General features: G+C 34.0%; 1 protein-coding gene across 1 annotated transcript; it reads left to right on the top strand.

Annotated features, from left to right (window-relative positions):
• Window positions 1-20,387: 20,387 nt before the first annotated feature.
• On the top strand, window positions 20,388-23,323 carry LOC118063017 ((-)-germacrene D synthase-like). Its single transcript, XM_035076932.2, has 7 exons — window positions 20,388-20,599; window positions 20,891-21,176; window positions 21,266-21,638; window positions 21,745-21,963; window positions 22,071-22,209; window positions 22,301-22,549; window positions 22,641-23,323. Exons 1-7 carry the CDS (start codon window positions 20,474-20,476, stop codon window positions 22,932-22,934), a joined length of 1,686 nt encoding a protein of 561 aa, XP_034932823.1. The 5' UTR covers window positions 20,388-20,473; the 3' UTR covers window positions 22,935-23,323.
• The last annotated feature ends 357 nt before the right edge of the window (window positions 23,324-23,680 follow it).

Raw genomic sequence — 23,680 nt, 5'->3', positions numbered from 1 at the left:
CCAAACAACTGATCGATATGTTTTAATTTCATATAATTGATACGCTCTAACATTCTTGCGCTAGCTCAAGTCATAACTTAGTGGCAACCTTTATATAAACAAATATTTGACAACTATTTTTGCAGCTTCTAAAACATCTGGCTTTCTCAACTTTGTATTCTCAAGCACTAAGTCTTCATTTATAACCTTGAATATATGAAGATATCCATCTCAACTTCTTTAAGCTTCTATGTAAGGCACTGCTATGTTCTTCATCATGGAGAACGTCTCGTAGACCTCCATTGTTACCAGCTGCCTATTAACTACATATTTATGCCTTTGATAACACCTGCAATATGAATCCAGGACCATTTTAATAATATACTATAAAGGGTTGGATGCTAATTACTTGCAAAGTAACTTTGGAATGCATGGTTGTGGCCCGATGATCAACTCTATATAAATATCACCAATCATCTATCCAAGTGAACAATCATATGTTTTTTCCATGATGTTGTTAGGCCTCATATGTGATGCACTAATCAGCAGACGATCTAGGATATGCATTGGCATCACATTATTTGTTGGTACCTTAGTTACGATATAATCTTTCAAGAAATATGGGTAGTTAGCGGCATGCATTTGTCCCACCATATGCTCTATGAAATTAAGTATGATATCTTAAGGGACATATACTTTATTTAAAACATTCTACATTGCCTTTCAATGTGGTTTCAAACTCTAAATAAAAGAGAGTATAAAGATCCAAATTAAGGTTTTCTTCAGTTGGTTAATCTACTGTAGTCACTACATTTTATCAATTTGAGAAACTTAGAGGCCTCATTGTTGTCTACTTGTTTCTTGACCTCATCATCTTGTGAGAACTCTTTTATTACTTTTCCTTTTTTTTTTCTTTGCCTTTCTAACTCTCTTGGGTAGAATATCTTTTGATTTTTGTAAAACCTTTAATTTTGGTTGGTATAATTAAGAGTGATTGCTTATAGAGGCACACCCATAACTATTGTCATGATATGTACAACGTTAAACAACAAAGCTGCCTCCTAGATTGAAGGAGTTTTAGATGTGTTGAGATAAAATATAAAAATATGATCTGAAAGGTGTAGGAGTTGCCACCTAGTATTATGGTTACCACAAAACTTAATGGTCGACTACGAGAGTTTGGGTAAGGGGATTAGTTGTGCACGGGAAAAACACTTCACCCTTAATGCACCTACCTATAGTAAGCTGTATTATTGACTGATTATTTTTGTTCTAAGGTCATGTTTCTATCAATTGATTTACCTAAGGTTTAAGGAAAAGTCCCATTAGTAAAGAGATCTCTATATTATCAGGCTAAAACATAACCATTCTAAGGCTTAAAAATTAAAGACATATTTATTTCTATTTTGTATCTTTAATACTTGAAGTAATACTTTACAGTGTAATCTTATACCTTCAAATATTAATTAAAAATTTATATTTATCTTGTTTTTGAAATTTTGACAAAATATTAATGGATAATTACATACTTGTTATGATACCCATTAATTGATAAAAATACATTTTTTGTTTTAATTTTATATAAAATATGTATGAAAATTTTTAGAATTTGGTTGTATACATACAAATAAAAATGTATTTTTTTAAATAAGGATTTTTTCTGTGTTTTTATGAAATTAAAAAAAAAAACAAGTGCATTTAATACTAGGTCAGTAGTTTACAATGTAAGTTTACAGCTAAAATATTAAATGAAACAATTAATACAAGGACAATCAAAGACATAGACTATGATTTTAAAACCTAATATCAATCAATAATTAATCTAAAATTCACAACAAAATTCTCCTAATCGCATAACGAAATCAACATTCATATAACCATCAATGCAAACATATTTAATCCATACACCTAATTCAAAGTTAATTATGCATTGATTACAAATCTAAATCATCATAACAACATAAAGTTATTTGTCCAACCAAGAGAGATCATACTTTTAGTGTTTTAGAAAAGAACCTTTAACTGGTGATCCAAGGGAAGCTAGGCAGCTGCAAGGAAAAATGTCGCAATTGTCCACGTGTCATTGCTGCTGGCTGGAGCCACGACTATCGATTGACCGGTTAGAGTTTTGGTGATAACCGGTTGATCGATTGGAGTTCTTGAAGCTTTGTTGTTGCTATGGTAGAAGAAAGAACTCCAAGTGCTCTACCACTATTGATAAGAAGAAACTATTGAACTTCAATCTCTTTTGTTGCTATGATTGAGAAGTAAAGAATTGAGTAGCAAACTCTGGTACTACTACTTGATAGATTTTTATGGACTATAACTGGTCATGGTGGAATCAGTGGTTGCTGAAGAAGAAGATCTTACATTGCCGCTCACGGTGCAGAGAAGATGAGAGATACTGGTTGTCGTTACACGACGTCGGGCGACGAGTTTATTTAACAAAAAGATTTTGTTTTGATTGGTTGAAATGAAAATTTTATTGGAGTCGTCATCTAGTAATTTGAGGGAACTAGAAATCCCAAATTAGACACTGGTCCCAGAGATTCGGGTACTGGGTTAATTATGATTAAGGGAAGGTAGACACCACCCTTAAAACATCCTTACAAAAGAAAGGTTACCCTTACTTGTGTGTTTTTTTTATTTGTTTCAAATGATATTATATTTTGAGCTTATTTGCAATTTCATTATTATTTTTTTAATGGTTAACGTCGGTCCCTAAAAATAGGAGACACGTTAAAAATGACATCAGTCCCTAAAAATAGGAGACTTGTCTAAAATATGGACGTTTAACCCTAAAAAAGAGAAGTACGTCTGAGTTACCAAAAAAACTATGGACATAATCCATATTGGTATTTAAACTTTTGACATCGGTCCTTTTTTAAAAAAGAGACGTGTCGACGAATAATATTTGTTTATAAAATTATTTTTATATCATTGAGAAATGGGTTTTGGGCTTTGGACCCACAAACGATAACATGATAGGATGGGTGTTGGACTTGTTATTCTTTTTTTTTGTTTTATTTTTTTATTTTACAACATGCAAGAAATATATACAAAATAACAAAAATGTTAGAATAAAAAAAATTACTTGAGCACCACAGTATAGGTAAAAGACTGAAATACCCTCGGATTTATCAGAAATTTATGAAAATGCCACTGGCGGCGCGTGTGGCTCACGCGCGACTTTTCTGGCCAACGATGGTCGGTTCTGGTAGATCTAAGGTCGAGGATTCTGTTGGTGGTGGTCTCGACGGCCGTTGATGGCTGACGAGGGAGAATCGACGACTTGAAGCTTCGGTGGCCGGCGCCGAACCTTTCTGTGGTGGTTCGGAGGCTGGATACGGCCGGAGATGGGAGATCGGAGGGGAGAGAGAGAGTCGCCGGCGAGAGGAGAGAGATGCTCTGAGATTTGCTACGGTGCGAACGCGTATATGGTGTACCGGTGCCGCTAAAGGATGTTAACCGTTGGTTCTTGGATGAAACGATCGGATGGCTGTGATTGGCTAGATCTGCAGGTTGATCGGACGGCTTTGATTTTCTGGGTTTTGATCCTGTGTGGCTCGGTGCACCGAAATCCGGATGACGTGGCGCAACTGGATTAAATCTTGGATTATTTCAATGGCTGAGATGAGTCGGGATATATTTTGTATTTTTCAAAAAATGTTTTCTAAATAATATGCTACTCTCGTGAACAAAAACTTAAAAAACATGCACAGTGTCACAATTCTTTCTTCTCTTTTCTTTTTTTCCTTCCTTCCCTGCTCACGTAGCTATTTATAGCCACTGAGCAGGGGACAACACAACTACTCTTCATCTACCTTCAATAAAAAATAAAATAATATTAACCCAACTGCTTTGTATAATTCACCTGCTCATAACTGCCCCGCTGCTTAATAATTTTTTTTGTATTATTGTTTTTTTGTTTTATTATATATAATAATAAATATTTATATAGGTAAAATTAAAAATTCAAATCAGTATTAGAAAAAGCACGTTTCAACCGCTAACACAAAAAAACATTTGATAGGTATCAACCCGGTAAACCGGGTTTTAACCGAAAAATGATGGTTTTGACCAAAAAATAGCCCGACACTCATTTTTCATCCCGGTCGACATGGTTTGACCCGTATTGACCCGGTGAACTCGGTTGTGGTTGAAAATGACGCTTTTGACCCGAAACAGCCCGGAACTCATATTTAAAACTGGTCAACATGGTTTGAATGAAAAGATGCGGTTGACTCGAGAAAAAAAAATATTTTTGAATTTTAAAATTTTTTCTTAATTTTTTTGGATTTTTATAAAAATATATCAAAAACATGGGTCAAAAATTAGGTAGCAACACTGGTTGCTGCTAAAAAATGATCTTCTATTATTGTTTCTGCTAATAGTGTGACTGAACCTCGCAATGTAGAGGAGATGAGAGATGCTGGTTGCTACTGGAAGGAGGATCTTCCACTGCTGTTGTTGCCAATGGTATGACCGAAGCTCACATCACTTGTTCAAGCAGATCGAGTTTAGCTACTTCACATTTGATGCTCTCAACTTCCTTTCGACAATGTCTCTCTAACTTCTTTCTTTATTTTCCATCTTTTTCAGTCTAGTATAATAGACCTCGAGTGAGGGAACCAACTTTTCATCCCGGTGCATGCATGACAAATGTATGACAATGTAATCTATATGATGAACTTGCCCTTCGAGGGGTGATATATGGTTGTAACTCTTGTATGATGAAACAAGAATCGTGATTCTTGCCCAAACTATGCAATGAAAATTTTTCGAGTGACGACCATTGTGTCACCCACAAGTCTTGAGTTCAAGATGCTTCAAGAAGGGTTTGCCCTAATGCAAATAACAATAGTACATAAAACCTAAGGACATGTTCCATTCATTATGTGAACATGGGTAAGTTTTCTATCTGGTCTCAAAAGGGTCTCATATCTACCTAGTGACGATCTTCGTAAAGATAGTATAAGGACGTTATAAGAAATGGTTAAGGCATGTATATCTATCATTACCAAGCAGACACTCAGATATGAGTTGGGTTTTTCACGCATCTGAACCTTAACTAATAGTCATAGGACATATCACTAATTCACCACCTAACTTAAAAGCTTGTGTGTGCTTTAAAAATAAATATAGGTTGTCATAATCCAATTCTAGGTTATTCCTTAAAAATCACCTTTTTTTCAAAATAAAAATAAAATAAAGGCTGGCAATGAGAAAAAAGCAGATTAAGGAGGACTACAAAAATAGGAAAAAATCAAGCTGTAATTTTAGAGGAAATTCAAGGCCTAATTGTACCCCATTATGCTAAAAAATGGAGGGAAAAAAAATGCAAATTCAAGGTCAAATTAAATGATTATTGGATGAATTTGCATAAAAATGAAGTCCAATGACATAATTAAATTTTTAATAGGCCAATTTGATTTAATAATGGGCCAAATTAAATTTTAATTATGTTTAATAAGTTAATATGGGTCCAATTGAAGGATTTAATTAAGTGCAAGGACTTAATTATACTTTAAATGGGTCAAATTAATTTTATTTAGGGCTTAATTGGTGAAAAATTAAGTTTGGGAGCCTAATTTGGGGTTAATTGAGGAGATTGGAATTTTAAGAGACCAAATTTAATTTTTACCAAGTTAATTGATTGAAATTAGAGGCCAAATTGCAAGAACATTGAATTTTTGGGGTCAATTAGGGGCTAAATTGAAGAAATCCAAGGCGTAGGACCATTCTGCAACAAGCGGCAAACTATGGGGATTCAATTGACAAAACCAGGGGTGAAATTGAAAGTTTGATGGTCAATTAGGTGTTAAATTAACAAAATCTGAGACCAAGGACCATATTGTAAAAGGCGCGTAACTTTAGGGTTCCAATTGAAGTTCATCAGGGGCTTAATTGCATTAAATCCAAAGTTTAGGGTCAATTAGGGGTTCAATTGAAAGCAATCGAAAGCTGGAGGACTAAATTGAAAAGAAGCTAAATCCCTAATTCAGTAAAAAACGGTGTTGTTTTGCAAAAAATAAAAAACAGAGAGGACCAGACAATACGTTGTCTGGTCACTGTTCATTATCTTCCTCGTTTTACCAAAAAAAAATAGTGTGGGAGCCTACTTTGCAGGTGCATTTAATGCTTGATTTCTCCATCAAATCGAACAAAACTTGCACGAAATAGATCCCCTTTAGTTCCTCTACAACCCCATGTGAATGTTTCAGGATGAATGATAGCACAATGACGGCGTGAAGAGGTCAACTTAGGCAGCCTTTTCCTGCATATTTGACAACTCAGGGAGGCTACTTTGAACCAACGGTTGAGATCCTTACCAACCAAATCAAGGGCTGAAATTTTACCTCAGTGTAGACGAGATTACCCTTTTCCACCGCCCATAAATAGAGGCTCTATTGATGACTTGAAGGAGGAGAAATTCGGGTCCAAAGTCAGCCAAAAACCAGCCTTCTCTGCTCAGTTTTCCTGCAACCGGTCCTTTCTCTTCTTTCTCTCTCCACCGTGGCCTTCAGCCACCACCACCCTCATCACTGGTCTTTCCATCATCATCTCCACCACAGGAAGCCACCAACTAACCACCGAGAGCCACCGTGATCCTGTCTCTCTCCTCTCTTCTTCTTCTTTTTCTTCCTCTGCCACCAGCAGCCAACTCTTCCATCATTCCTCGCAACGCCGCCGCCCGAACCATCAGCTCAACCTCCAGATCATGGCCTTGACCACAAACCCCGGTAGCCTTCTCCTCTGCCCGTCTGCAGCTTCTGAAACCATTCAGTTGCATGCAGAACATGAACAATAATTGTTCACGTTTCTGCAAATAATTAAGCATGGCGTTTGGGCCGGCCCGGTTATGGCTAAGCCTAATTGGTTGGTCTGGCTCGGCCCCACCCAAGAAGAGAAGAAAAAATATTTTGGGCTGAGATCGACCGACCTAACCTTTTCCTTAGGCTTAGCTTGGCCCATTTATCTGGGCCAACCCAGCCCACACATTTTTGTAATATTTAATTAAAATATATCATATTATATTATATGTTTCATAATTTTTTTTTAAAATCCTTAAAAAAATTGTGATTTTCTCAAATTTTTTTCTACCAATTTTGCATAATATCGGATTGTATCTTTACACTGTAAAATACAAATTTAGTATTAAAATACCCGGTTTTTCTCCGAAATATTTCAAAAAAAAAATCAAAACATTTTCAAAAAGAAAAAAAATATTTTGTTGCATACGGCCAAATCCTAAAATTTTTCCAAGCATATTTTTTCATAAAAAAAGCATCTTTTTCATGTATAAAAAAAATCAAAAATGGATATCATAACCAGTTTATGATTATCTATTAGAATTTGGCCAACATGTCAAAACCCTTTTTCCAACTTTTTTTAGGATCCAAATGTAGACTTTAATATTTGTGGGGTTTACAATTACACGATAAAATACACCCTAAGGTATTTAGGATACAAGGTGTAAAATATGGGATGCTAAAATTCAGACTTTAGAATGGTCAGGATTTAACCTGATAAGATAAAGATTTTCTTATGAAGAGAGATCTGCTTTGAGCCTTATAAAAGACCAACGAGAAGAAACCCGACTTCGAAAAAAACAATCAGACAACAATGTAGCTTACCTTAGGTAGGGTGCACTGGGGTGATGCGTCTTCCCATTGCACAACTAGTCCCTTACCCAGACTCTCGCAAACTATAGGTTTCTAGTGACCATAATACTAGTCTTTAGAGATCGGGTACGGAGACTGGTTGCGTAAAGGAAAGGTATTAGCACCCCAACTATGCCTTACCTAAGGTAGGCTGCATTGTTTTAATGTCTGATAAAATCTAAAATCGTGTTGTGGTTTTTTAATTGTTGGTTCATTTACGGTTTAAGAAAAGTCCTCCTCTATAAGGAGATCCTTATCTTTATCGGGTAAAAAACTAACTATTCGAAGTCGTCAAAAGAAAATATCTTTTTAATATCAGGAATACGATTTACGTATAAATTCATAATCCCTGATACTAAAATCAAACAAAATAAAATATTTTGTTGTTTTTGAGATTTTGGCCAATGTTCTCTTGACTTTAATAAACTGGTTATTAAAGCCAAAATTCATGCTAAAATATTGTTTTTTGACATATGAAAAATACGATATGATGTTTAGATTTGAGACACTTGGCCGTATGCACAAAAACATTTTTTGCTCTGTTTTGTTTTTTTTAATTTTTTTGTAATTTTGAAAGTTGTGACGAAACCCAGGTATTTTAATACTGAATTTTAATACTACCTGATATTAATCAAAATGACATAAAAACTGCACGGAAAAATTATAAAATGCTGAAGCAAATATTTTTTATTTTTTTTGTTTTTTGAATGGGCCGAGTCAGGCCCAAATACATGTGTGAACAATGCCGTAAATCGTGGGACGAAAACCAGGTATTTTAATACCGGATTTATATTTTTACAATGTAAAATACAGACCGATATTAAGCAAAATTGATAAAAAATGTGCTGAAAAAAATTGAAATGGGCCGGACCCGGCCCATATCAGTGGGCTGGGCCAAACCGACCCAAGATCCATGGGCTGGGTTCAAGCCCGGCCCATCACAGCTGGTTACTGTGCGTGAGCACAGTAACCAGCTTCTCCTTCGCCTAGCAAGGACGTGCGTCGTGCACGTCCTGCATGGCGAGGGAAGAAACGAAAGCAATGAAAAGGGGGGAGTGTTTACCTGGAGAGGCGGCGACTACTGGTGGCAGCGGAGGTGGAGGCGGAGACGGTGCCGGCGATGGCAGTGGTAGCCTCCCCCCCTGTTTTCTCTTCTTCTGTGCAGAGGCGAGAACCTCTTTGTTTTTTTTTTCTTTTTCTTTCTTTTCTTCTTCTGCTCTCTCTCTCGGTCCTCTCCTTCTCTCCTTCTCTCTTGGTCTCTCCTCTCTTCCCTCTTCTTTTCTCCTTCTCTATTGGTCTCTCCTCTCTTCCCTCTTCTTTTTTTTTTTCTTTTCGGTCCCCCTCCCCTGTTTTTATAGGCAAAAAACAGGGGGGGACACACTGGCCGCCCCTCCACTATCCGTTCAACGGATAAAAAAGAGAAGAGAAAAAACGAGTTTTCTCCCCTGTTCTCTGCGCGCGCAGGGAAGAAGACGATGGTGCCGTTTCAAAACGGCATCGTTTTGCGTTTTCCCTTTTTTTTTAAAAAAAAAAAACAGTGCATGAAACGGCGCCGTTTTGGTCAAAACGCGTCGTTTCATTTAAAAGGAAAAGGCGCCAAAACACGTGATTCAAAGAAGGCCTTTAAGTTGCGCGCGTTGTTCAATTTAGTCCTTGGTCTCAGATTTCTTCAATTAAGTCCCTAATTGACCATCAAACTTCAATATTTATGCAATTAAGCCCCTGATTTGACCAAATTAACTTCCAAAAATTATAATTTGACCCCAGAAAATTAATTTCTTCTAATTAAAGCCCAAATTACCCCAAAAATTAATTTTTCTTGCAATTAAACTCTCCATAAATTCAATTAAACCTTCAATAAAATTTAATTGAGTCCATAAACTTCTGATTTTGGACTTTTCTTCCTCAAATTGAATTTTCTTTATCATCGGGGCTCTCATCAGTCAATGATATACTGTCAAATTTTAATTTTTATATTTTTGAACATCCTTAATCAATTTTTGAGCATTTTTAGGGCGCTCTGGCATTTTTTTTCACTGTTATATTTTTGATAATATATTTTTTGAATTTTTTTGTATTTTATTATTTTTTATGTGGGGACCCAAAAATGGGTTACAACACCAATGATTTCTTAAAAGAAAAGAAAAGTCCTCCTCGGTAAGGAGATCCTTATCTTATCGGGTGAAGAAAACCTAACTACTCTAACATCAATAAAAACAAAACACATTTTTCCATTAAATATCAAAAATATATCTTACGTATAAGATTATAATCCTCGATATCAAAAGAAAAATATTTTTGATACATTTTTTTTTATTTCTTTTTAATTTTATCATAACACATACATAAAAATAATAACAAAACACCCACTCAAACACTTTACTTTCATTATGTTTAAGCACACACCCATTACATAATTACAAATCAATCAAAATTTAAACTAAAACAAACATGACATTAAACAAACCAAAAAATTACAAAATAAGCCCAAAACAATCTGGAATTACAGGGAAAGCCTTCTGCACCACCAGAACAGCGGCGATATGTCCCCTTCACAAGCCACCGTCACTAGCGGCGCGTGGACCCACACACCACCGCAAAAAACATGCAGCAAGGGAGATCCGAAACGACTTCCTCCCTTCTTCCTCGTTGGCGTTGACTGCTACCTCTACTTGCAACAAGAAACACAAAAAAGGACATAAACAGTTGATTTTAGCTTTTTCGTCCTTTGTTTTTTTTTAGATTTTCATTTCTCCCTTTTCCTTCTTCGGGTCTGCTTCACTACGGGTCAGTTTCTTATGGGTTTCATCTTTTTCTCCTTTGCTTCGGATGGCAGATTGGGCGGTGCTTCAGGGTGTCAGCTATAGTAGAAGGCCGGCCGGTGAGAGGAGAGTGGGGGGTATCTTGGCTGGTTTGTGGGTCTGTTGTGTCTTTGTTGTTGCTGGTGGCTGGTTCAGTTTGTGATGGCTGCGGGTCGGCTGAGAACGGAGAGGATGATGGAGAGGGGAAATGGAGAGGAGGTAGTGTGTGTGGGAAAAATATGGAGAGTTGTCTTTGATTTTGGAGATTAAAAGGCAGACAATGGGGAGAGTATGGTTGGGGCTGTAATGTGGAGGAGCTGGGGTTGGTTGGTCTGTGGGGGAAGGAGATGGTGGAAGGCTGAAGGTTTCGGTCAGCTGAGGGGAAAACGAAAAGGAGTCGGGGGTTTTCGGGTGCAGGGGATGAAGGCAAAAAACCCAAAAACGAGAGGCTGCGGCTGGGGAAAAGGAGCGGTCAGGGAAGAAGAAAATGGGGATACGATGAGGAGGAGAAAAAAACTTCCAGGCGGGGGGAGGCTGCGGCTTTGGAAAGAGACAGGTTTAGGTTTAGGGTTTTCTTGTGTTTTTTTCTCAAATGTGCAAAATTCCTCTCCTCTTAAGTGTGTTGAGGAGACCAGTATTTATAGGTAAAAATATTGTTAGGTTTTCAAACTTAGTCCCTCAACTTCTTCTTTTTTTTGTAAATTTGATTTTGTTTTTGGATTTTTCTTATCAACATCGACACAAATGAGAAAAATTGATGATTTTAAAATATAACACGTTAAAAGTCGACCGCGTTACAAAGATCTTTGAAAAATTTAAATTCTTTTGAGACGATGCTGAAAATGTTAGAAACGATGAAAATATATTAAAAAATATATTTTTTGGATTTTTTTGTTTTTCACTATTTTTAGATTTTTTTAAAATTTTTATAAAGAAGATGAGTCAAAAATTGGATAACAATATAGAGTGATCTATTTCTATGCAAAAAGGGAGTCCTAATAGGGTTGTACATTAAACTACAACATAAGAAATATTGTCCCTGCACTATAATAAATAAAATTAATAACAATACTAATATTATCATTTTCCCAGGTAATATATGTATTTACAAGACCTTGAATACATTTTTTTAATATTTAGCTTGATTATTAACTAGCCGCCATATCTAGAATTTGGTGTTGATTTAGAGATAAGAGTCATTTACAAGTAAGGGATATTGACGTGAAATGTGTTGCAAATACGTGTTGTCGGGCAGAGGCGAAGCTAGGATTATATGTTAGAGGGGACCAAAATTAATATAACAAGATATAATATTTGTTTTAATTTATTATACATGAGTTGTAAAACGAAACTTATATAATTTAGTTTTATTCAAATAACTTATTACAAACATATAATGACCTTTGTATAAGGTAAAATGTTTGGAGCAATATCAAATTGAATCAAAACAATGAAGTTAATTTCATCTTTATAATGTATCTATCACTTTAATGTTGTTGATCTTTATACCAAAGTATATAAGAAACAATAGCTAAAGAGAAGCATTATTTATGTTTGATAAACTTTAAAATAAAGCAAAAAATAATAAAAAATAATTTTTAAATATTTATTTTAATTGTGCTCATCGTTCTTTTATGAAATAGAAATTATCATTATTATATCAATTGTGAATCTTTCAGCAATTTCCTTTTCTATATAGACAATCAAATAATTCACAAGAAAATCATACTCCATCCAATTGCGAAGTCTTGTTTTAACAACATTCATCACTGAAAAAGCTCGTTCAGTAGGCTATGAGTTAGTAATATTTTTTTTAAACAAATCAATTCTTCTTATTTTGTTTATGGTTCAACCAAAAATCAAAACATATATCGTAAGAAAAAAAATTGATAATTTTGGTGGCTCTGCTAAAAACAAAAAATATAAAAAAATCCAAGCATAATCAAAACAAAGCAATAAAATATATCTAATTAATTAGAAAAAAAAAATTCACTATTTCAAGAATTCAAAAAAAAACAATTGGTAGAACTAACAGATCTGAGGAAAAAAAAACGATAGAATTATATAAAAAAAACATCATCAAATTACTAACAAACATCTCAAAATAAAACAAAATTAGATTTTAAATTTAAGTTACTTTATTTTGTTTGTTGAAAGATAAATTAATTGGTGGCTCTATTTTAATTTTTTTGTAGAAAAATTTTACTTGTGATTTATGTTTTTATTTTTATTTTTAATCGATTACAAGATTTATATTAGGATAAAATTGATGGCTTTATTTTTTATTTTACAAAATAATATTTTTATATTTTTTTTTTCTTTCCCACGCAAGTCAAGAGTATATTCAAAAGAAATTAAAAGTAAAAAGTCACACTTAATTGCTCACTTTTAACTAGTAATTAAAAACCAAATATCCTACGGGCCCCCCTGCTTTCGCCCCTGTCGTCGGGGATATTTTGGTGGATTAAAGGTAATAATTAAAATAGAGCCTCAACCTAGGTTTATTGTAGCTAACCTTAAATGATTTTTCAAATATTATTGGATAGGAAGTTGGTTATGCTAAAAAAAAGAAGAAAATTACCCTAAAATAAGTAAGACTTAACCTAAAACTAGGAATGAGAGGTCATCCTTTCCTCTGACGTGTGGTTGGCCACAAGCTCTAGAAGAAAAGGACGACATGCTCATGGCCACCCACACAGCTCTAGAAGAAAACAAAAAACACATGTAAGATGTGGTTTCTAAATAAAATCTCAATAAATTGGTATATCGATTACCTGCAATTGCTTAAGATGTGGTGCTTTTGTTATGACCATTCGAATGCACGTAGCTTGGTGACAAAAATGGAGTCTTCTGCGAGGAACTGCTCTCCTTGTGTGGCCGAAAAATTTCTTCAATTTTTTCTTCCCTGTTTCTTATCATGTGATGCTGATTCATTGATGCTCAGAACTATTCATGGTCGAAGATTGCACTACAGTCTAGTGGAATTCCATGTATGTTCAATAATTATAGAACTTAAAAAAATATAGAATTTTTTTTTAAATAATTACAAAGTCAATTTTTATAAGGAGACGTGCTTTCTAGCTCTACAATAATTATTACTGTTGTCAAATGGATGAGTTTTTTTTTTAATTTCTTTGTGGTTTTATTTTATTTTATTTGTGGTTTTTTTATTATTTTCATGCGGTGATAACATTCGTTTCTGAGTTTGGCCATAAATAGCATGTCGTCCTTTCCTCTGATGTGTGGTTGGCCACAAGCTCTAAAAGAAAAGGACGACATGCTCAGGTCAACCACACATCAGAAGAAAGGACGACATGCTATTCATGGTCATGAACAACATGTCGAATTAGAGCGTTCCAGATAAAGACAACGAAAGCATATGTAAGATGTGGTTTCTAAATAAAATATCAATAAATTGGTATATTGATTACATTACATGCAATTCCTTAAGATTTCGTCTTACATCGAATCCAAAGTTATCAATTCTATTTTATTTTATTTAAAATAATCAAAATATTTTATATCAATTTAAAAAATAAAATAATTTTTATTTTATTTCAAATCTCATTCTGTTTTAGATTTTTTAGCTAAATTTTCACTAGAATACTCCAGTTTCATTTCACATGTTTTGTTCCAGTTTTAAAAAAACCATTAAATCAAATTGAATTTAGTTCAATTTAATTAATTAAACCACTCAAGTATAAAAAACTCATTTTCATTACTATTTTCAATAACAATGATATTAATAATAATATTGAAAATTATTATTACTATTTTCATTAACAATGATATTAATTTTTTAAAATTAAATTTATTACTAATATGTATGGTTTATATTCATGTTTTTTTTTTATGTTTATACTTTGTAGGAATTTGAGCAAAATAACAGATGCTTTAGATTCCATTAGCTTTGATAACATTGACCTAATTTTATATTTAAAATATTTGTGTTAAAACATTTTACTTTCATAATATTTTAATATTTTATTTAAGTTGAATTACTTTAAGTTAAAAAATTTATTTTAATTTTAACTATTTAGAAATATTTTAAATTTTATTTATTTGACATTGTGTTTGTATTGTATAATTTATAATTAATTTATCTTGAATTTGAATTATCTTCGTTATATATATATATATATATATATATATATATATATATATATATATATATATATCTAAAACAGCACTCCAAAATAGTATGAAATGAAAATATTTTATTTCAATTAAAAAAACAAAACAAAATGAAATTGACAATTTTAGTCCAGCCAACTCGGTAGAAACTTGCTCTTTTTTATAATATTTATGATGAAAAGCTATTAAAAATTATTTTTTTATATAAAATTTATTGAAGTCAATCAGAGTATCTTAAACGTGGAAAAAGTATTTGCTATATCAATAATTGAACTATCATGATGTTTAAATGTTTATATTTTGTGTATAGAATCACCACAAAGCATGCATACATGATGAAAGATAAAGAGATATAAAATCATCCATCAATTCTTCTTCTTCTTCTTTAAGAATTTTAGAAGAAGCATTTTGCCCCCTCCGATAACTTTCTATACCTGCCGTTGTCCAGATCTCTTTGTTCTTTTTTTCCCTTGGAATCTGTAATTTATTCATGATCTGCTTTCTTGTAATAATGTTTTCTCATGTCACCTGATTTATTCTTGTCAATTCTTCCTTAAAAGAACATGTTTATAGAGTTTCTTTGGTTTTTTTTTTTTTCATAAATAAGTGTGTTATCTCTCTCTCTCTCTCTCTCTCTCTCTCTGTTGGCATAACGATAAGTCAAATATGTAAGGTTATTTAACAAGAAAAAATGTAGTTTATGAGGAAAATGGACTCAATTCCCTAATCCAACTCTTGTTACACGAGTTAATTTCAATTCAACATGTTTGTGTGTGTGTCACGTCCCTTTTGAATAATTGCACTGTATGAAGCTTATAAGGTGCCTTGGCCTATAAATAGACGAGCAGAAGAGCTCCCGAATCACAGTATACCCTTCAAAACACAAACTATCGAACCTCAGAAACCCACTAATTCCCAAACCATACTAGGAAAATGTCTGTTGAAGGTTCTGACCATTCGAATGTACGTAGCTTAGTGACAAATTAAAATGCAGTCTTCTGCGAGGATCTGCTCTCTTTGTGCGGCCGAAAAATTTCTTCAATTCTTTCTTCCCTGTTTCTTATCATGTGATGCTGATTCATGTGATCCATTACTGCTCAGAACTATTCATGTGTGTAGTTTGAAAATAAATCTCCTGAAAAATCAAGCCTGCAGAAAAAGATGTGATGTGGTCCATGATTATATCCTTTTCGACAAGGTCACTCGCAGCCTTCGAATAATTTTGTAGCGGAAAAGGAAGTTTGTAGTCTCATGAAACATGATTCGAAAACGTTGTACTCAGTGGTCAAGTTTATATCAAGTCTGTATTTGAGGTTTTGATTAACCGGTTATGAATGAAAAATTTTCCTTAAAAAAGAAAAGCAGAAAGAAAAAATAATGGTTATCGAAAGAAAATAATCTCAATCCATCCTGTTGATACAAATTTTTTAATGCAATTTACAAGTAAAAACACTTTAAAATATAACTTGTACCACACTTCAAAACAAATACAGGTTTATATATGCCTCTGTCTATTTATGAAAATATATGGAAGGACTTGTTTATGAATTTTGTCTTTGATTTACTTTGTGCATAAATGAGAGTGGACTCTATATTTATTGTAGTGGATAGGTTCTCTAAAATACATTTTATCCCTTACAAGAAGATGAATAATGCTTTCATAATTGCTCATCTTTTCTTCAAATATTATTTGATTTGAAATACCTTGTTTCTTTTTTTCTTTTAGTGCTTCTAAATCTTAAGAATCAGTACATGATACTCATTTATGAGCTTCCCTGATTTATCTTTCATCATTGGTTGATGGAACATCAATAAGTAGGGTAGTGTTAGCATAATTGTTGTTGTTGTTATTAATGTTGCAATGTTGAAATTACCTATTTTGAAGAGATGACACTTCCTCTATGTTTTACCTCCTTGTTGTTTGAGAATGTTTATAAGAAAGCAAATAATAACAATCTATTTGCTTATATGTCCAATATAAATATCCTCATAATTATCTTAAACAAGTTCTAATATTAATAATTGTCTCAAAGTTTTTCATGATGGAATTAAATGCTTACCAATATGAGTTTTAAATTCTTAAACTTTAAATTACCATTCCTGAGGGCATCTCCAATGACAGAGACAAAAGAAAAACAAATAATAATTAAAAAAACAAATTATGTTTTTAGTTTTTCTTCCTTGATAATTTTACAGCTCTAATGAGAGAGCCAAAATGACTTTTCTATCAAAGAAAAATCATTCCTACATATCTATCAAAAGTGCCAAAACATTGAATTAGATTATTTAAAGACTTCTTTTTTTCATCAATTAAACTTTATTAAAAAAAAAAAGAGTATTAATATTAAATATATTAAAATACAAGTTGTTAAAATGACTTTTTTTTTCATTAGAGTATATATAAGAGGAATCAATTTATCCGCAAGTACGAGGCACAGTGAAAGGACAACTTTTCAATGTAAGTTTGTTAAGATTTTAGTTTTTTTAAAAAAAAAAATTATAACATAATTTATGAAGTAATCACTATTTCATTAATTTCATTTATTTTCAGGTTCAAAAACATTGAGGCCGCCTGAGTAATATCATCAGCGTTTAAATCATCGATGGAGATTCCATTGTTTCAATGGAGTCAGATATTCAAGTATCCTGAATGGATGCCTCAAATCAATGCATGGTTTGACAGATTTGAGGTTGGTGTTATTTTTATAATTTTTAGCTTATTTCTAATAAATTATTATTTTTATTTAAAATGAATTATTTATACACAAGACAAATTCTGCTGGGACAGTAAGCATAACACTGTTGTGAGGAGGGTGTGGGAAAATCACGCAGCAACTAAATAACATTGAAAACAATACAAGATTTTTTTAGACAAAAATTTATGTTTCGAAATGTAATTTTTTGTTGCGTGAAGTAGGTTACATGATTTTTTGTATGAAGCACAAAAAAGGGCAAAAAAAAACCGCGAGGGATAGGGGGTTTCAAGGTTGGAACGATGTTGCGGTTTGGAGGGATTTCAAACCAATATACATCCCAGAAGATATATGGTTGCACTATCTTGAGCACGTGACGTCTGAGCGGTTCACACGAAGCTCACACTCTAATGCTGGCAACTAGAATTGGCCAATTCATGGCTCGGTGACAACACACACCGGTGGCTATGTTCCGTTTGCTGCATATGCAAAATGGATGGTAAGATTAATTTAAATGAAATATATCGTTAAATTAATTTGTTGTTAATAAATCTTTTTTCATTATAGGCTACGTCTTTCGGACGTGAGCCGAGCCCAATGGAGCTATTTATGGAGACGCATGTGCGGAGTCAAGACCGCCAAAAGGAGGCGCAACAGTTCGTTGACAACCGTGCTCAACATTTTGCGATATGTTTGTTCAACCATTTTATTTTGTAAGTCATTATGTTTATTGAAATGAATATGATAATTACATTTTTTATATATATTTTCAGGAGACCTATAATAATCGGTTGATGGAGAGATACGGGACAATACTTTGACCCATCCGAAATTCGATCCAAATTTATGGATGGAGGTTGGATAGTCAGGTGGACTCGATAATAATCGGGTTACGGGCTCTCCAACACTAATGCCGACAACTTGCGGTCAGCCCGTAGTGCTTCAACCGTTGGGAGCTTCCAATCAATATCGAGCTCCCAATCTAAGGAGTTTGTGGCCTTGCAACAACACACGGCTCAGCTCACTGAAAAATACGACCACCTATCAGAGGCGTACACACAACTCAAAGCGTCTCAAGCACAACAAAGAGCGGAGTCTGAACAACAAAAAGCGGCTTATGAACAGCTTTGTGAAATGGTCATGAACATGGCATCATATAGTGGAACATGTGCATCTAATCCTTTTTGGCCGTATAACCACCAACCTCCTCCTCCTACTCCTCCTCCTCCACCAGCTCGACCTTTATATTAATTTGTAATAAACATTATTTACCTTTAAAATTTCATTTAATATTTTTTAAAAAACACGTTTAGTTTGTAATGAATATTATTTAACTTTGATTTTTTTGTTTTTGATGTTTAATATAAATTTTATTTGCATAACTGGTTTTTATTACCATTAATTTATATAATTTTATATTATATATTCTTAATAATTTTAAAAAATAATTTAGAAAAAACTATTACAAAGGGTTTTACCGACAGAATGAATCTGTCAGCATTTGACAGTAGCTGCCACAATCATCGACGACTTTCCAAACGGATACATTCAGTCGGTAATTCATACTTTCACCGACAGCTTTACGGACGGACTAAATCCGTCGGCATTTAACAATAGCTGCCACAATTACCGATAAATTTACAAACGGATATATTCAGTTGGCATTTCAAACACTCACTGACAAAGTTACAGACGGTATGTTTCCGTCGATAACTCACGATATCACCGACGGAATAAAATCCATCGGTATATTTCAAGCGGTAAACATTTTTTCTGGTGCGCAAATTCCGTCTGTAATGCCATCGGCAAATGGTTTTTTTGTGTTTCCAACCAATATAGTGACGGAATTTGGAATTACCGACGAAAGGAAAGCCGACGAACGTATTCCGTTAGTGAAGACGTCGGTAAATAATTTACCGACGAACTCATAATCACACACCGACGGAATATTTCTGTCAGTAAAACTGTGAAATCTTGTAGTGATTTTTATCAAGCATTCCCAAGAAAGCTAAATTAAAACTTGTGATTGAGCTTGACACAACGATAACTTGTATTTGAGCACCAAGACTATAAGTAACTGAATTCGAACCCAACGCCTATGAAGTGATGTGAACGAGAAGTAGAAGACGCCACGAAGCATGATTAATTGTTAAATAAATCATAGTAGTTTTTTTTAATAATAAAAGATAGATTGATGATTCAAAAATAAAACTTTCATGTGAGAGTTTGCTCTTACTTTTAGTTTCTCGAGAAACTAAGAGTAAGAGCAAACTCTCACATGAAAGTTTTATTTTTGAATCATCAATCTATCTTTTATTATTAAAAAAAAAAACTAAATAAAAGCTAAATAATCCTATTTATAATAAGTAAAATGTCCTAAAAAGACTAGAGAAATAGTAAAAGATTTAATCGCATCATGTGACCTGGGTCTTGAGATCTAAATAATCTTATAGAAAATAATAAAAAAAAATATTATGAAACTACATTTCCAACAGATCTAATGATGAATGTTCGATATCGAGAAGAAAAAAAAAAACTAAATTTACGAGACTGATATATAACCTAACACAAAAATATATAAAGCAATTTAAAAAAAAAAAGTAATTACAATGTCAATTTTCATAACGAGATGTGCTTTCTATCTCTACAATAGTTATTACTTTAGTTAAATGGATGATTTAAAAAAAAAAAATCTTCGAGGTTTTATTTTATTTTCTTTGTGGTTTTTTTTATTATTTATATGCGGTGATAGCATTCGTTTCTGAGTTTGGCCATGAATAGCTTGTCGAATTAGAATGTGCAAGAAAAAGAAAACGAAAAACACATGTAAGAAGTGGTTTCTAAATAAAATCTCAATAAATTGGTATATCGATTACATGCAATTGCTTAAGATGTCGTCTTTTTATTATGACTAACATTCAGTCTTCTGCGAGGACAAAAATGCAGTCTTCTGCGAGGATCTGCGATCTCTTTGTGTGGCCGAAAAATTTCTTCAATTTCTTCAACTTGTTACACGAGTTTATTTCAATTCAGCATGTGGGTGTCACGTCCCTTTTGAATAATTGCACTGTGTAAAGCTTATAAGGTGCCTTAATTAGCCTATAAATAGTCGAGCAGAAGAGCTCTCGACTCACAGCATACCCTTCAAAACACAAACGATCGAACCTCAGAAACCCACTAATTCCCAAACCATACTAGGAAAATGTCTGTTGAAGGTTCTGCAATTTTCTCTACTGCCACTGTCGAGCCCAATGTTAGTCGCCGTTCTGCAAGTTTTTCTCCTAGCATTTGGGGTGACCATTTTCTCTCGTACGCAACCGATTCCATGGTAAAAATACTTATCTTATTCATGTGCTTGATTGCGTGCGGATATTGTCCTTTCTAACACTTTTAAGTGAGAAGGCCTCAATTGTTTTTCCCATATGGTCGTCATTCATGGCCATTTTGCACCAACAGATTGTGACAACTGAAATCACCGTCCCATCTAATCAAACAATGATCATTCCCATTTAAGAAGAAGGAATGATCAATATTATAAACACGAATTTCTGTTTTGTAGCTTAAGTTTTTTACGTAAAAATCCTTCAAGAAAAGTTATTCTTTTTGTTGCTGATATTAGGAAACGAGTGACAAAGCAGAGCATAAAAAACTGAAGGAAGAAGTGAAAAGGGAGCTGATGGCCAATATCAATAAGCCTTCACAAACACTGGACTTCATTGATGCGATCCAACGCTTAGGCATCTCTTACCATTTTGAGATTGAGATTGATGAAATACTAAGAGAAATGTACAGGTCCCATTGCGACTTCGATAATGGAGATGATGATGATCATCATCATAATGACCTATACGCCATTTCTCTCAAATTTCGACTGCTTAGACAACAAGGCTATAAAATCTCATGTGGTATGGACTTTTCTTCTCTTGCCTGTTTCTTATATAATCTTAACGAAATTAGTTTCTACATTCATGTAATGTTTTCTGTCCCAATCCAGATGTGTTCGGCAAGTTCAAGAACAGCCAAGGGACCTTCAATGATTCCCTTGCCAAGGACACTCGAGGAATTTTAAGCTTCTATGAAGCTACACATCTCCGGGTGCATGCAGATGAGATATTAGAAGAAGCACTTGTGTTCACTACTTCCCACCTAGAGTTCTTGGCCACCCATTCAAGCTCTCCGCTGAGAGCAAAAATAAATCATGCTTTAAAGCAGCCTATTCGCAAGAACATACCAAGGCTAGAGGCAAGGAATTATTTCTCTGTCTACCAAGAAGATCCTTCATGTAGTGAAGTTTTACTGAACTTCGCTAAATTAGACTTCAACATTTTGCAAAAGCAACACCAGAAGGAGCTAAGTGAAATTGCAAAGTAAGCTGAAGAAAACAAGATCATTCCAAGATACAATACTGTGTTTTAGCTTTTGCTATATTGAAATTCAACCGAGAGTTTTCTTTTATTAATGCTGATTAATTAGGTGGTGGAAAGAACTAGATTTTGCTAAGAAGCTGCCGTTTGCAAGAGACAGGGTTATAGAGTGCTACTTTTGGATATTAGGAGTGTACTTTGAGCCAGAGTATTTCTTGGCTCGAAGGATGCTGACCAAAGTTATTGCCATGACTTCCGTCATCGATGACATCTACGATGTCTATGGTACACCGGAAGAACTCGAGCTCTTTACTGATGCAATTGAGAGGTCGGGTCCCTTCACATTCTAAAATATTACCATCATTATGTATCAAATTTCGATTCATAACCATTTTTCTTCAGTTTATCCAATCTTTCAATCTTAATTATTTACAGGTGGGAAATTACTGCCGTAGATCAGCTGCCAGAGTACATGAAGGTGACTTACAAGGCACTTCTAGATGTCTACACAGAAATTGAGGAAAATATGGTCAGTGAAGAAAGATCATACCGTGTCTACTATGCAAAAGAAGCAGTAAGTGTCACAGGCTGATTGAAAATAAAGATCGGTTCTCTTAGGATATGCAGCTAAAATATAGTGGTTGACACGTTTGATGATTTTTCAGATGAAGAATCAAGTTCGAGCATACTACCTTGAATCTAAATGGTTCCACCAAAAACACACACCAACAATGGAGGAATACATGGCTGTTGCACTGGTCACTTCGGCCTATGCAATGCTAGCAGCTACATCCTTTGTTGGAATGGGGCATGTTGTAACCAAGGACTCCTTCGATTGGTTATTTAGGGGACCGAAGATTCTTAAAGCCTCAGAAATAATTTGCAGACTCATGGATGACATCGTGTCCCACAAGGTAGTGATTGTATCTATACTCCTAGAGTAATTAATTTCAACACATTTTCTGTCATTTTATTGCTAATTTTTCTCCGTGCGTACCTCTGTAGTTCGAACAAAAGAGAGGGCATGTTGCCTCGAGCATTGAATGTTACATGAAACAGCATGGCACCACAGAACAAGAAACTGTCCATGAATTTCGAAAACAAGTTACAGATGCTTGGAAGGATGTCAATGAAGAGTTTCTCCACCCAACCGCTGTCCCCATGCCTCTTCTGACAAGGATGCTCAACCTTGCTCGTGTGATTGATGTTGTGTACAAAGATGAAGATGGCTATACAAATGCTGGAACTGCGCTCAAAGATCTTGTTTCTGCTATACTCATTGATCCTGTGACGATGTGATCAGCTAGTAATTAAGACTCAAACCTTTCATGTTGCTGAACTAATAGGATTAAAATCCTCTACCACCAATAAATACTGTGAGGCTGATTCAAGCGGTCCAGTAAAATTTTTCTCTGTTTTATCGTGTGATGCTAATTCATGGGGTCCAATAATGTTCTGTGCGATTCATTGACGAAGAGTACTCTCTAGTTTTTGGAATCCCATGAATGTAGAAAGCATTTAATAAATCTACTAAAAAATCGAAGTCTGCAGAAAATGATGAGATGTGGTCCATCATATATAAAGCTAGAAGGCAACAGACTTTAAGATTATTTTGTACTCTCTTTTACTGCGGACTAGAGCCTTGTATTGTTTTGAAAATTTTTACTTTGTCCTTTAACTTCTTCTTTTTTTGTGCGATTTGGTATTTTGGAGCTCAAATTAGCCCTCAATTGCATATTTTTTTAGGGAGAATGATTGAATTGAAAGCTAAGGAACTGCAGTGAAAATCTCGGGTAAAATGGAGGACCGGTTGAAAGTTTCGTTGGCATATTCATTTTAATCCCTCATATTTTTTAGATATAAAACAACCAGTCCCTTGAATTTCAAGACAATAGATTTTAATACCTAACTTCATTTTTTTTTCAGCCCTTTTCTATTGGGAGGATCAGAGAGAGGGAGTCGCCAGATTTCATCCATCAAAATGGATGATTTTTATGTCAAAAGGTTCCATGTGACGATGAGGGTTACATTTAGATTTTTTTTTT

The sequence above is a fragment of the Populus alba genome, chromosome 1 (genome assembly GCF_005239225.2).
Source record: "Populus alba chromosome 1, ASM523922v2, whole genome shotgun sequence".
NCBI lineage: Eukaryota > Viridiplantae > Streptophyta > Magnoliopsida > Malpighiales > Salicaceae > Populus > Populus alba.
The sequence above is the reverse complement of the archived record's forward strand: the minus strand, read 5'-3'. Positions and strand labels throughout refer to the sequence as shown.

What these genes read in the sequence shown, in the direction of transcription:
- LOC118063017 (XM_035076932.2), top strand. Translation starts at nt 20,474, where the DNA reads ATGTCTGTTGAAGGTTCTGCAATTTTCTCTACTGCCACTGTCGAGCCC. An exon ending in AGGCTATAAAATCTCATGTG is followed by an intron (nt 21,177 to 21,265) that starts GTATGGACTTTT and finishes GTCCCAATCCAG; the next exon opens with ATGTGTTCGGCAAGTTCAAG. An exon ending in TTTACTGATGCAATTGAGAG is followed by an intron (nt 21,964 to 22,070) that starts GTCGGGTCCCTT and finishes AATTATTTACAG; the next exon opens with GTGGGAAATTACTGCCGTAG.